At 44.3% G+C, this 15,353-nt stretch overlaps 1 protein-coding gene across 4 annotated transcripts in view; it reads right to left on the reverse strand.

Moving 5' to 3' along the window:
* NOTUM (notum, palmitoleoyl-protein carboxylesterase) overlaps window positions 1-15,353 on the reverse strand; it is a 172,817-nt gene that overhangs the window by 49,135 nt on the left and 108,329 nt on the right. For all 4 annotated transcript variants that reach the window (XM_086931182.1, XM_086931181.1, XM_086931180.1 and 1 more), the window contains exons 8-10: window positions 12,907-13,098; window positions 6,192-6,440; window positions 4,952-4,999 (exon numbers count right to left, since the gene is read on the reverse strand). In XM_086931182.1, coding sequence (XP_086787308.1) covers window positions 4,952-4,999; window positions 6,192-6,440; window positions 12,907-13,098 — 489 coding nt within the window. The remainder of the gene's footprint in view (window positions 1-4,951; window positions 5,000-6,191; window positions 6,441-12,906; window positions 13,099-15,353) is intronic.

Raw genomic sequence — 15,353 nt, forward strand, 5'->3', positions numbered from 1 at the left:
CCCTTCTGGTAAAGTGTTAATCTTAGGAATGCTTCGGCATTGTTTGAGTTCAGTGTTGCTCACAAGAAAAGTATTTTCCCTGTGTGGTGTCAGTAATGATTTGCCCAGGTTTATGGAGAATCCAAGGTTGTAGAGCGTTTGCATGACAGTTCTTATGCTGTTTTGGCACTGTGTGAACGATGATGCTTTCACTAGCCAGCCATCCAGGTAAGGGTATACCTGGATTCTTTACCTTTTCATAAGTGCTGTGACTGTCGCCAGGCACTTTGTGAACACTCTTGGTGCTGATTTTGAATATATGATTATAGCACGCAAACAAGTTCCACGCATGCCAATACTACGTGAATTTAACAACGCAAGAGGTTTTAACACGCTGAAAATTAAAACGAAGTACTTTACCACGCATATAACGTAATGATGTAATTACTTCCATCCTCCATTGAAACAAGCCTCAAAACACTTATACCAAAATAAAAAAAGGACTGCTTTTTTGACGTACACGGCACGTCTTTGGGGGAGGCTCTTTCCTTTTCCTTTTTAATTTATGTTCGTTTTTTTTATAAAGTAGCCTGCTTGTTATTTTTGGGGGGGGAGACCCCCCCCAGCCCCCCTCTGAGCCCCCCCCCGCCACCCCCCCCCATGCCCACGCAGATCGACTTGATGGAATGCCACGCCCGTGGTAAAGACGTCGTGGAAGGCACCCTGCGTGGAAGGCACCCTGCGTGGTAAGTGTCACGTGGTAAACGTTAGTAGTGGTAATGCCTTCGTGGTAAATGCTGTTTCCCGCTGATTTTATCCTGAAGGGAAACACTGAACTTGTGCCTTGTTCGGTCAATGACTAACCATAGGAATTTCTTGTGCTTCTTGTTCATTGGGACAAGCAGTTAGAAATCCTTGTAGTCTATGGCCACAGCATAGTCTCCCTTGCCAAGGAATAGAAGGCCTCCTAAAGTTTTAATGAATTTGTTTAAGGTGCATAGTTCCAGGATCGGTTTGAATGTGTTGTTCTGTTTTGGTACCAAGAAGTAAACTGAGAAGATTCTTTGAAACTCTTGTTATTTTGGTACCCTTTCTATTGAGTATTTCTTTACGAGGCTTGCCTTCTTCTGAAGTAAGCGCACCTTTTGTTCCTTGTTGCAAGGCCTTTTCCTTGGTTTCATGTTTGGAAGATTTAGCAGTTCTACTCAATATCCAGGTTGTATTAGGTCTAGGACCCACTTGTCGAGGTGAGCTTTGCCCTTCCTTCAGTAATACTCAGTCTGCCCCCATCCCTCTCAACAGGGCACCTTTCCCTCCGGGCGTGTGTATTTAATCCCGCCTCCTCGCGTGTGTCTTTTACCGACGAAAACCTTCACGCTGCATGGAGAAGGAGCTCCGCGTCTGTCATCCGCGAGGACGCCGCTTTCTATCCGGACCTTCGGGTCTATTCAGGTTAGTTTATATTGACCATGTGCCACTCTCGCTGCTTTCCACTTTACCTTCTGTTACCGGTGCCCGCTTCTCTTTACAATTATGGAGGCTGTATATTCAGTATGGAGTCTTTCAACCTACTTTTCATTTTTCTTTTAGGCCCCCAATTTTCCTTTGGAATTGACTTCCTGTACTTGCGGGATATTCCTTGTCCCCTTTTTACCTCCGATCAAACATCTCCGAGTACATTCCTTTAAGGTAGGGTCTCATTCACTTCACGTTTTGAGATGCATTATGTCAGAGTAACGACACCCCTATATGTTGTGTGTAGTCTATTTAGTAGTTTTCTCATCTATTCCTTTCAGGTCGTTCCCTTCTGCTTAAAAGGCATCCTTGTTATTTCCTGCATTAACTACAGTTTTTGCCAATTACTTTGAGGTATTTCTTTATTCGTTTCTTTCCTGTTGTCCTCATTTTCCACTATCGTTAGACTTGTGTCACATTTATTTTCTCATGTCTTCATTAGATATTTTATGCTGTCTGCGGAATTGTTGTCTCTGCATTCTTGCTCCCTGTGAACGCCTGGCTCTTATGTGGGGCCATCCTTAAATTTTAACCTCCTGACCTGTGGAAACTGGAGTTTATTTATCGTGTGGATAAGGTCTCTCATTTATCTATAGACCGCCCCTGGATATCTCGACTGGCCTCGTTTAACCTTAGCTTTCTAGGTAGACTACTTCTCTTCGAACTGGTTCCTAATATGGGTGCACTTTCCCTCATCCTGGAGAACTTTTGGTCTTACTTGGCTATACACCTTTCTTTATCTATATTCTCACGTGGTTGTTTAGTTCTACTACTTGTGGGATATAAGGACAGTCTTACTTTGAGTGAATTTTATGTTTTTGGTTGATTGAAGATTTGTTGTCTTGCTTACTCGCTCTCCTAGGCCACCTTGTCGTAATTTTACTTTATTTGGATTAGTCCTGAAATTATATTTTTTTCCCCCACAGATTACCCTCCCTCAGCCTTGCTGTTACCTAGGACCGCCTCTCAAGACCTTGCCACAGACATTAATTCTGTGTCTGTCCATGTTTATACCAAGTGCGCCCTGATGAAGGAAGCCTCTTATGGCACTTGTCCGAAACGCGCGTCGGCGCTTTTCTTGTCTTTGTGTGGATTGATATGGATGTGAATACATGAGTGTGGAAGTGATGGTATAAAAGTGATGCTTGTATGTATGAGTGGATGAATTTGGTGCCTTTCTTTAAACTGATCTTGCGTGTCCTAGCTTTTTAAACTGTCATTTGTTCCTTGATGATTAAATTTTCTAATGTTTAAATGAATTTATCTAAAAGAAATATTTTGATGTTTACATGTGAAAAAAATGAAAATTAAAAACTCTTTTGAATATAATCTTTTGTATTATTATGTGTGGGTTAGCCGCTGATGTGGGTTGAATTTCTGTACTTTGTTTATTAGGGAACACCCTTTCATGTTTTTTCCTTCCACCTTTCCCTCTGGGCCAAAAGGTCTGCCTCTGTGTGCTGGGGTATTTCTACTGGGGTGGTTCATTTTGTGGTGTTGCGCGAGTCACAAAGCTAGTGTGCGATTCCCCTTCACGACAATTTCCTTCTTTGTCTGTCCCCCTCAGGAAAACTCTCATGAACTGGAGTGCCCCCATGATCTTCGCTGTGACAGTGTCTCTCTTCATCTTTGGAAGCGACTCTTCCACTGCTGGCCAGTAGACGTTGTCCCCTGTTAGGGGCATGTTCAGTACAGCTGCCTGCACTTCCTGCTTGAAACCTGAGATCCACAGCCATATGTGTCTCTTGAAAGAGCTGCCGGCTGGTAGTGTCAGCGGCGTCCAGTGCTGGCTTGAGGCATGTGTTGGTGATGAATTTGTCTTCTTATGCGTGGGTCTTAGCCCTTGCCTGGTACAGTATCCAGGTCCAAAGCATGGACCTCAAGGTCCTTCTCCATCTATTGCTTTTAAGGCATGTAAAAACCCTTGAGGGATTCTATGATTTCCCTCTCTCTTGATGAGGGCTGTATTTCGGCTAAGAGTTTAAGTTTTTCCTCAATGTCAAGGGCCTTTTCGGCGATGTCTTTTCGTCACCAAAGTTTCTTTCTCTCTCTGCTTTTTATTGCTCTTTATTGCTCCTATGCTTGCGTTAAGGTCAGTTCAAAAGGTCAACCCCCAAAGGTGTCTTTTTCAACTTCAACCTGTGGGAGTCTTTTTGTTTTCCCTCGCACGGTTGGTTTTGGTTTCAGGACAGAGTTCCTTTTTAAGCCAGTGTCTCGACACTACTCCTCTGCACCCTTCTGTTACCAGGCACTTCTTCTAGTCCCCCATTGAATTTTTCCAACATCTCCTTCTCCGTCTCAATTACCATTTTGATGTCGGAGTCTTCCCTTTGTGCTACTTATGTGTGTTCGAGCTTCTAATCGCTTGAGAGGTAGAGTTCCATCAGGGATGTCTTTGCCTTCACCATGGCGTAATGTACCTATCTCTGCTTTTTCCTTATGTTCAGTGCCTTCAACTGAAATTCAACGCACGCGTTGATGTCCATGCAGTGTGATGTCCTTCTGGCCATTCTTTCCCCTTGTGGTCGATTTCTTCCTGATGGTTATTTTTTTGTTATTAGTGGAAACTATGTTGTCTCCTCGTTATTGCTGTATTTATTGATGTGCTTTAATTTTTGGGTACTTTCCTCCAAAATCCTTGGTAAAAAAAGCATAGTTATTCTAATAAAATCTTCTATGTCTTAGCTCTGTTTCCAGACTCAACGGCGGAAAGAAGAATCTGAAGATGGCGACCAAACAAATGGGCTTCCGGGGTGGGCGTCTGACGTCACAGGGGAATGACTACTACACCAAATGGAAACCACCCAGCAAAAAAAAGAAGGAACAGGAGGGGAACTAACAGAAGAATTACCAGATGGCAGAATATTGCACAACATGTGAATCTAGAAGAGTCACACTGCAAAATTAAATGTTCAACACTTATTTTGCAGGCTCCCTTTCAACATGTTTATTCTATGCCATTTCAGGGCTGTCTACAAGTTTGCATGTTGTCTGACATACAGAGACAATTGGCTTTAAATGTGTTGTTGAGGAGGATAGTAAGCCATGTATTACTGTGGCACTTAGTCATAACTTTCTTAGGCAAGGTCTTCTTCAAATATTCAACAAATGACAATCCCAGTTGCAACCATTAAATAGAAGAGATTGCAAGTGTATGTGATCTATGACACAATCAAGCTAGAAAACCTAGAAAAGGTACCAAGCTGCAATAACAGTGGAGAAACAAGAGATCGAAAAGTTAGTGACAAGAGACAGGAGGAAACAAAGATATACTGAAGAGAACAGACCCAAGAATGACTTAAACATTTAGAGATATAGCTGTCAAGTGAACATGCCATGCATTATACCATCAGCCAGTCCTGGACGTTTAACCAGCAGATTGCTAAATATAGCAGGGGAAGCAAAACATTTTCAAAATGAGATGTTTTGAAGAGTGGATACAAGTAGAGACACTCACCTCTGTGTAATCAGCTCATGCGAGAGGCAGGCTGCAGCAAAGGTAGCCCTGCGGGGAAAAAGGCATGGGTCAGATGGCTCTCAACTCTCATTGAACCCATCAAGGGGCATGCGCTATGCCATGTAGTAGCTCAAACATACAGCAGTGCTAATAAGCAAGCACTGAAGCAGCACTGTGAAGCACTGCATGTGGTCTGTACTTTAGGTTCCTGTGCCATGCATTCCATGAAAAGAGTTCTATGGTGATTTCAGGCTACACTGGCATTGTGCAGATCATCCAGGAATGCTTCATTACTTCACTTATTTCACCCATGCAAGCACTTCCATTGAGGCAGCATCACTCTGCTTGATGGAAGCAGTCCGAGTCTGTTAGAGGAGGAGTGTGGGAGGTGGTAGGATTGAGATTTAAGACATTGTGCTCTAGCAAGAGCAGGGAATAGTTTGGCTCTGCTGCAGAAGGGGGTAACTGTGTAGGATCTAGGAAGGGAAAGGATGAGAGCAGATTAGGTTGGGGTTGGGATTCAGTTCAGGGAAAAAGGGGGTAGGGTTGCTCTTACTAGGGTGAAGGCAGAGCAGTCTAGCTAGGGGAAGTAGAACACTATTCTGGCTCCAACATGTAGAAGAGCAGTCTGGCTGTTCCAATGCAGACCCATGTGGAATTCCAATTGCACCTTAACCAGGGTCTAATGAAATAGAATCCTTACTGCACATTGATTTAGCATACATTGTTGCTGAACAGTCATTATTTAATCAAATCATGCAGCAGAGGGCCTTTGGTCAAGTAAAAATAGTCCCTACTTGTGATGTATGGTTTGTACTGGCTACGTGCAAGCAGATGGTGTTTTGCCAATACAGGAGCTGAAAAGAGATTTCAGTTGATTCCACCAGTTTGTAGATCATACTCATCCCAAATAAGTAGACTATTCCTTATTTTGTCTGCCGGGCACATGTAGTAAAATGTCCCCAATCTCATGTAACATAATATTTATAAGGTTCACTTAAAGTCACTGTAGCACTGTTGTTCCTGAATCTAGTGGAAAACCTTTGCAAATCTTCAAATGAAATGTCAGCAAGAGGCTTTCTCTTTACCACTTCCACAGGACTGCATCCAGAGTACGGATCTCTGAACCCTGTTCCTGCAACACAGCTCACCAAATACTGCTCCTCTGGACACTTTCCTCTTACACGCCACCCTACCCCAAGCTGCTTTCTTATTACTGTGCCTCCACATGCTCACTCACGTGACATCCTTGAGGGTGTTTCTTAGTTCTCGACCCAAGTCTTGGATGTAGATCCACTGGCCCTCCTGCACCCGCTGACCAGTCAGGTGTACATTGTCCACAGTGAGCTGTGCCTCATCAAACAGCCATTGCACAACGAACACTGGGCTACGCAGTGTGGGGTACAGCTTGTATCCGAAGAAGCAGTGCCACTCCTCTCCTTCTGGGTACTGTCGCCGACACCGCTCAGGCACCATTCCACTCCAAAATCTATCAATTAAAGCAAAGAACGGGTGTGAGGACCACAAACTGCACTGCACTATCCCCCAGCTATGAACATGCAATTCCCTTTAAGTTGATTGCCCAGTGCCAATACAGTAAGAATACAATATTATCCAAGTTTGAATGTTGAGGGCCCTGTGGGTATGAATATGCATTGCTGGTTAAGAACAATTATATAATGCCGTTTGTATATGTGTGATGATTTGTGGCTGTAAATGAGTGATGGATAATTGAAATGGTTACTTACCTGTAGTAGTAGTTTTGCAGGTTGAAGACTCTCGGGATTCACATGGTGTGCATCATTTTACCATCTACTGGTTGGGTCCAGAAATGTATCTACCTTTTTTTTTTGAATGGACGTTGAACATTGGGGGACATGCTCCTCCTTGATGTCAGACTTACTTCCAGGAATCCTCATTGCATGGTCGCAATCTTCAGATTCTTTTTTATCCGACATCCTTATGTATGTTGCTTCCCTTGTGTCTTCATAAAGTATCTCATCCTTCCAGTTGTTAATCTCTGTACTAGTTTTCTGGCGGAGATAGGACGGTGATGTGTACATCCAGAAAGTCTTCAAGCTGATAAACTACTGCTACAGAAAAGTAACTTTTCATTTTGCATTGTGAACCTTTCTGGATTCACATGCCGTGAATAGATTGTGTAGCTTGGTGTTCTCTTTTCCTGTGGGAGGTTGGGTAGAGAACAGGTTTGTGTTTGAAAACCAGTGTTTCAGTACCATTTGTCCACCCCCTTCTTGCTTGCTTGGATGTCAACATATAAATGCTTGGTAAAGGTATAAGAAGGACCATGTAGCAGCCATGTAGATGTTGACTGAGATATTGACCAAGAAAGCTCGAGTTGTCCACATCTTCCTTGTGGAGAGTGCCCTGGGTTTTTTTTTAGCATTACTTATGCTGCTGTGTGGTGTCTCTGTGTGGTGTCTCTGTATAGTCTGAACTATCTATCTTGGTATGGTTCCCTTTGTAACTCTTACATCCCTGTTTTCTCGGACGAATGAGATTAAGACCTGGTTGGTTTTCCGGATTGATTTAGTTTCCTGTATGTAATACATCACTACTCTCCTGATAACCAGCATGTGCAGGATGCATTCTGCCGAGACTTGGTTTGCTGGAAGAACCCTGGCAGTTGTATTGTTCGGTTAACATGAAAATGTAATACAACTTTGGGCAGGAAATTGGGGTTAGTTCTCATTACTATCATGTCCTTGTAGATTTGAATGTTCGGTTCCTGCACGGTCAGTACTTACAGTCTGCTCATTCTGCGCACTGATGTTATGGCTACCATGAAGGCAGTCTTTAAAGGTAAGCAGTTACAGTCCTGTACTGTGCATGCACTCGAATGGTGGTTTCCTCAGTTGTGTAAGTACCAGGTTAAGGTTCCTTGTGGGCGTGGGCACTGCTCTTGGCGGCACAGTCTTTTCAATTTTTTAGAGTAATACTTACTTATGGTTTTTACTTCCTTTTTAGTTTTCCATGTTTATTTGGGCAGCATTGCCCTTGAAGATATAAGAATTCTGACACTTACAACTGAGTGATTTTGTTTCCGGGTGAAAATATTGTCCTCCTGCATGGTTAGAATGTCCTACTGGGTTGATAGTGGCATCACATGTCCCCGTGCCAGTAGGTCAGATCACCATGCCAGTGTGTGGATGTATGACGTTACAACTCATGCTTTTACCACGCATGCCTTTATAACGCGGTTTTTACAACGCATGCCTTTACAACGCATAGTGCTTTGGGGCGCTGGATAGTAAATCGTTTAATTTAGAAATTCCAACTCCAGTCCCCGTGGATAGTAGGGAAGGTGTTGGATAGTAAATTAAACCTATTCCCTATCCTAGAGCGCCCCCCAGCGCAATGCGTTGTAATGGTTTGCATTGTAAAAGTTGCGTCGTAAAGGCACTGCGTGGTAAAAGTTGCGTTGTAAAGGTTGTTTACCCAGTCTGTCTCATAAGTGTCATGGTTGACTGTTTACATCCCTCTCAAACTCTCTATTACCAGGATGATCAGGGGAATTAATGGAAAAGCATATGACATTTGCTGTGACAATTCTACCAATAGGGCATGCACCATGGACCTTGAGTTTAGGTATTTAGACACAAACTTTGGCATTTTGCTTTCTCATAAGTTGCAAATAAGTCCACGTGTCGCCACCTTTTGAAGATCCTATGTAGTATCCATGGGTTTAGCTTCCTTTTATGGAATGCACTTTTTTTATCTGCTTAGTCTGGCTACCTCTGTGTTCTCCGTTCCCGACAAGTGTATGGTTACCAAAATTATGTTCCTCTGTAACGCCCATTTTCATATCTCCTATACTAGGCTGTGTGTTGTCCATTTGTATAACCTTCCCCCTGCCTTGAGATTAGAAGGCTTTAAGAGCTAGGAAAACAGCCTTGAATTCCAGGGTATTTGTGTTTTACTGCCTTCTCTGGGTTCCACAGGCCCCTGGTGTTCAGACTGTTCATATGTGCTCCCCATCCAATGTGTGATGGAACCATTATCATGTTAACAGTGGGAGCTGGTTGCTGTAAAGGTCTGCCCACTGTGATTTTCATCCTGTTCCACCACTACATCCTCTTGTGCACGGTCTCAGTTACAACCCCCCAGATCTTACCAACTCCCAGTTGTTTGTGATCAGTATCACTGTAGCAATTCTTGAATCGTCCTCTTGTTGAGCCTGGCATTTGCTATGAGCAGTATACATGATGCCATCATGCTTATCAGTTTTCCCACTGTCCTCACTGTCAGAGCTTGCCCCCTTTGGTAGAGGCAATATTGTTCTGTCATTACTTGAACTGTTCTTCGTACTGGGAATTATTTTTCCTGTTCAAATTCCAATGTGGCCCCTTGGAAAATCTTCCCCCTTTCTGGTTCTGTGGACAATTTTTCTCTGTTGAAGGAGAATCAGAGTTTATGCAGTGTTTGTAGGACCATGTCAGTGTGGTCTTTGCACTGCAGGTACGACTGACTTTATGAGCCATCCTCCAGGTAGGGGTAGATGGGACTCCGCTTCCTTCATAGGTATGCTGCTACAGTGAACAGGCATTTTGTAAAGACACAGGGTGCAGATTTTATCCATAAGTGCTGAACTGTGACAAGTAATGAACCTTTTCTATTATAAATCTTAAGAATTTCTCATGCCTTCAGTTCATCAATGTTTAGGTACGAGTTCATGAGGTCTATAGCTGTGTATTCCCCTTTCCGAAGAAGGAGTGGGATGTCCTTTTACAATTTTGTCATCTTTGAAACTTGTGTCGTGTTGTACATGTTTAATTCCCTGAGATCCAGGATGGGTCAAGGACAAGTCTGCATTCAGCACTAGGAAATAGAGTGATTACACCTTATCCTCTTTTTAAAGCTGCCACCTTTTCAATTGTAGGATGTCCGATTCCTCCTTTTCAAATGTATGGTATTGATGTTTTGAGGTATCACCCTTAGTGTGATGTTGGGTGGTGCTTTCAAGAGTTTCATACAATATCTGTGTGAATTATGTCGAGTATGCACTAGTCGGAGGCGATGTTATGCCATTCCCAGAGGCATCATCGGACTGTGCCTCCTATGTTTGCTATGTGTAGGGATGGCTGGTTTGTGGAGTCACTTGCTGGTGTGTGCAACCCCTCTTCCTCATGCCCGCCCTTGAACTGCCTCAGTTCCTGCATACTGCCTCTGTCTGTGATGGTGTACTGAGGGTTGGTTGCTTCATACTTGAGGACGCAAAGGAGGTTGGAGGTTGTGAATCCTCCCTTAAAGGCGTTCTCCTTCGCGGAGTAGATCCTACCATGAAGTGGCCTCTGAATTGTGGAGTGTGCAGAGTTTAGCCATCTCATTGTCTTTTTTCATTCTTAGGAGGGAGCCATCTACCACCGTTCCAAAGCACGTGAAAAGAATGTTCACCACCACCACCTAGTTTCAATCCTGATACCCTTAGCAAGAAGTGGCTCCCGAGTGTGGCACCAGTACACAGTTGTCTGCTGGCAGTGTCTGCAGCATTAATTCAGGCCGGTGTTACTAATGGTCTCCCACTCCGGGTACGAGTACTCTTTTCCAATATTGTTCTGGAAGGTATTGCACAAGGCTCTCTATCTCCTCCCACTGTCGCAATTCTCCAGTGACCGGCAGAAGAGTGCTCCATCTTACTGGCCACCATGTAAACCTGCCTTCTCTCCCTTTCGGGTGCTGGGCCCACTGATGTTGGTTAATTTGCCCTCTTCCAGGCCCCACAGACTATGATGGAGTCAGCAGGCACTGATCCCCTCATGTAGTTGGTGTCCTGTGTGAAGCGCCTGTATTTGTGGGATAATAGCCTTGGGCACAGCTGACCCATTTAAGACCTTCAGCACACTTGGCAGCATTGGGAAGATCTGGCTCCTTCTTTGAGATGGAAAGATTCCCTTGTCTTTCTTTAAGCTTGATTCTGTAGGGGTTGCTGCGTGTTTCACCACAATATTGTAAACCCAGAGGTCACGTGGAAGCAAGGGTCCCGAGAGGTAGTTTCCACGCCTTCCTCATGTGAGGGAGTGTCGATATGTTGCCAATCCTCAGCGGTGTCTGCTCGAAAATGCTATCCTAGTACGATCAGTCGTAGAATTCTTTGTTGAACCTGAAGATTTCCTCTCCTTCTCTTCGGCCGGCTCGGGTATTTCCGGGGGCTGAAACTCCAGTTCGTTGGCTTCCATCGCAACCTCGGCTGGTGTTTCCTTCAAGAGCGGGATCTTGTGTCCCTTCAAGGAAATGTCAAACTCCTTCTACCTCTTGATAAGAGCCTCCATTTTGGCCTGAGGTGCCTTTTCTTCCTTTAAATGTTGAGGACTTTCTTTCTGAAGTGTCACCCTCTTGGTCCAATTCCTTCCTCTTGTGTTGTAAATCTCCTTTAGGAGTCAAGGCCGGTTCCGAGAGTTTGCCTCCAGCTGTGTCTTTCTGCTTAGACCCAAGGGACTCTTTGGGCTTTTGCTTTGCCTAGGGTGCCTTTGAAGTGAAGGTGGTCTTCTGTCTGGAACTGACCCATTCTGTCTGTTGTCTGTCTCTGATCTACCCTGTGGGGTCTTGTGGTTCCACCCTTCAGTGTCTTTTGACAATGGTCTCTTTGGCACCTTCCCCTTCTCAGCATCAGCCATTTCATCGTCTGATTCTTACTTCTACACCTTCTCCAGGTCATTGTTGTAGGTCTCTGTCCTCTATGTAGGTTTCTGTGCCTACCTCTACTTCTCCCTCACTTTGAGGATCTTTGGTCACAGGTGTTGCAGCCCTCTGGCTTGTGGCCCTTGGGTAAGCACAAGATGCGGACTTGATGGTTATCCTTCTACGCACACTTGTGGTGGCATGTAGGGCAGAACCAGAATTGCATATGCTCCATATGCCAAACGCATTCTCCATGCCGCACGATCAAGAACCTTGTGGCCTCCTGGTTTTGTGGAACCCGAGGTCTTCAATGTGAAATACATCATTTCGTCAGTGTTGATTGGAGTTCAATTGTTTTTTCGGTTTGTCCTAGTTTTTTGATGGAAAAAAAATGTCTTTCTCCAGTTCGTCCAGGGGCTATCTTCACTGCCTCCAGATCCAACAGTGTAAAACAGAATCTGAAGATGTCGGCCATGCAATGGAGCTTCCTGTACGTATATTTGATGTCATCAAGGAGGGATACCAAATGGTCGATGACTAGACCCACTCAAAAAAAAAAAAACAACAAGTAGAGACAATTCCATACCCAACCAAGCAATGGCAGAATGATGCGCAGAATGGGAATCTGGAAAGACTGATGCTGAGAAACCTTTGAGTTTAAATAATTCCCTGTGGATAAAGACTGTGTTCCATGTTGTTATGAAAGCAGTATTTGGTTTTCATGCATACTACACAGTAAGTGTGACATAAGGTCCTGAAGGTATGAACATGCAGTGCCATAAGAATTTTTATGATGGTGAGGTGAAAGACCTTAAGAGTAGATAGGAAGCTTTAAAACATGAGTGGCAACAGAGGTGGGTGGAGTTAGGGAGGGCAGCAGTGAGGAGCAAGAAGGCAAAAGGAAAGAGCTATAGAACACATCTATGGTGCTCGAGATGAGAATGGCATTTATGAGTTTATGGTTGGGTTGAAGTAGATGTAAGGAGAGAGCTTAGGTTGACGGTGGAATTGTGGAGTGATGAGAATGGCGCAGTAGTGTAAGTAGTGCGAATGGTGCAAACAGTGTGCTGTGAAGCCCATTCTAACCAAACTTTCAGATATCCTGGGTGGTGGTCTCTGCACTGTGCATAATATGATGAGAGTAGATGGCCTCAGTAAAGTGAAGTCAACTGTGTTGTATTTTGTCATAATATAAGTGGTGAGGGTGGTACAGGAGTGAGGCTGGTGCAGTAGTAGAATGGTGTCTATTGTGTAGTACTATAGGTGGTAAGGCTTATGCACCTTTACAGGTTGTCCGGGGGATTCATTGCCCTCACCTGACTCCTCTGCGGATGGCTTCTGTAGGAGGGCAGGTGATGGTATCAATGCAGTCTGTTCTACGGTACTGTTTGTTGTCCAGGAACCAGCCAGAGTCAGACAGGCCCCTCACCTGTATCCCAGGATATCCCAGCTCCTCCAACTGCTCTGCCACCCGATCCACGTTCAGCAGCACACCAGTGCCACCAGCACTACAACAAAAAGACAACCAATTAAGGATGACCAGTCAGGAACTCAACCAAAGAGAAATCAGAATGCAGGTAACCATCTATTAAGAAATGAGTGGGACAATCAGTTGACTAATGAAGAATTAAAGGCTCAGCTACCATTCATTGGGCAATCAGTCACGCAAATGGGTGGTATCTGGCGTAAGCAGGCTGAAGACTGCGAGGTAAACAGCTGAGCGCACTCTAAAGTTTTATCATGAGAAGAGTATTATCTCAGAGGTACAGAGCGTGTCAGGGTGTATGGCATCTGGGGGTTGCAGCCTAGTTTTCCTTGTGTTCTTTTTCTATATTGGTATATCCATACTTCCATACTAATATAATAAAGAGAGAGCCCAAGATTTTGAGGCGGGTAATCTCAAGAACCACAGCACCAATCACAATACCCAATACAGCGTTGGAAAGGGCAGCTGCAGCAGAAGGACATAGGCTATGCAGACGCCCACCACATACATTTAAAAGGTAAAAGAACCGTGCCAGCAAAGTAGTCCCTTGTGGGCCTGTCTGTGTTGTGCTGTGGGCGTGACAAATGCTGGGGGCGTGAGGTACGTTCCGCCCTTCATGCCATGTCTCATATCGTGTGCTAATCCCACCCTGCTCCCTTTAAACACACCTGCACCCCATAATCATAACCCACCCTTACTCCTTAAAATACCCCAACACCCTTAAACACTAACCCATCTTAACCCTATAAATATACCCTGTACCGCAAAACCCAAACCTATCCCTAAACCCTAAAAATACCCCTGTACCCCAAAACCGAAACCTAGCCCTGAACCCTATAAATACCCCTGTACCTCAAAACCCAAACCTACCCCTGAACACAAAAAATACCCCTGTACCCCAAAACCCAAACCTAGCCCTGAACCCTAAAAATACCACTGTACCCCAAAACCCAAACCTAGCCCTGAACCCTAAAAATACCACTGTACCCCAAAACCCAAACCTAGCCCTGAACCCTAAAATACCCCTGTACCCCAAAACCCAAACCTAGCCCTGAACCCTAAAATACCCCTGTACCCAAAAACCCAAACCTAGCACTGAACCCTAAAAATACCCCTATACCCCAAAACCTAGCCCTGAACCCTAAAATACCCCAAAACCCAAACCTAGCCCTGAACCCTAAAAATACCCCTGTACCCCTGTACCCCAAAACCCATACCTATCCCTAAACCGTAAAACTACCCCTGTACCCCATAACCCAAAACTATATCTGAACCCTTAAAATACCCAAACACCCCAAAACACATACTTCAGTACCCCAAAACATATACCCCTATACCCATACTTACCTTATCCAAACATTAAAAAAAACATGCTTTTACCATTCATGCATTTACAACAAATTTCGTTGTAAATGTATGCGTGGTAAAAGCATATAAAATGTAATGCCATGCGTTATAATGGCATTGCAGAGTCATGGTACTTTCGTAATGAAAGTATGCGGAGTGATGGTATGCAGAAAGAAAGATGCGGAATAATGGGTGTTTACCCTCCCCCGGTAAGTACATTGGTGGCACGGCGGCCCACATCTCCCGCAACATACTCATATTTTTTCACCACCCATTTGAAAAATGCACAGGTCTTTCTCATTGATGGCCAGCACCGACATACACTTTTAGACACACCTCCCGCCACAAGTTCTAGAATTGCGAACTTTATAGCTGGGGAGCTACGTTCGAATCTCGGCATCAGCTCAACATCCTGTGATTCCAGGCAAATCGCTTTGTCCCCCCGTGCCTACCACAAATTAATATGTTCTTCTGTAATGTAAATTGTGCTCATGCCATGTTGTCGAGTTCGCGCTATATAATATTGCAAGGAAAAATAAAGTAGGGAAACTCGAGTTCACACACTACTGAACGCGCACGTGCATCAGCAGTGCACTGTGAATCGGAGCGTTGCACAGGCCTGTCACAGATAAGAAATGCTATCAAAACGAAATCCTACAAAACAAAATACTACTGGCCAGCAGCAATTCATACCCGAACAACGTCGGGACGGGCTGCTAGTTCTTCTATAAAAAGGTTTTTTAGTCCTCTGCTGTTTGGGAGGTCTGTCTTGCTGGATAGCGGCTGGAGATTATTATTTTTTGCTGCTTTAAACAGGAGACCCTTTCAGATTGCACCACTTTGCTCATTAGACACCAGTGAGTAGGTAGTGTACCAATGAAAAATTTCAGAATGAGCATTCACCGGGATTGACAATTGACTCGCTCATGA

This window comes from Lissotriton vulgaris, chromosome 7, assembly GCF_964263255.1.
Source record: "Lissotriton vulgaris chromosome 7, aLisVul1.2, whole genome shotgun sequence".
Classification (NCBI taxonomy): domain Eukaryota; kingdom Metazoa; phylum Chordata; class Amphibia; order Caudata; family Salamandridae; genus Lissotriton; species Lissotriton vulgaris.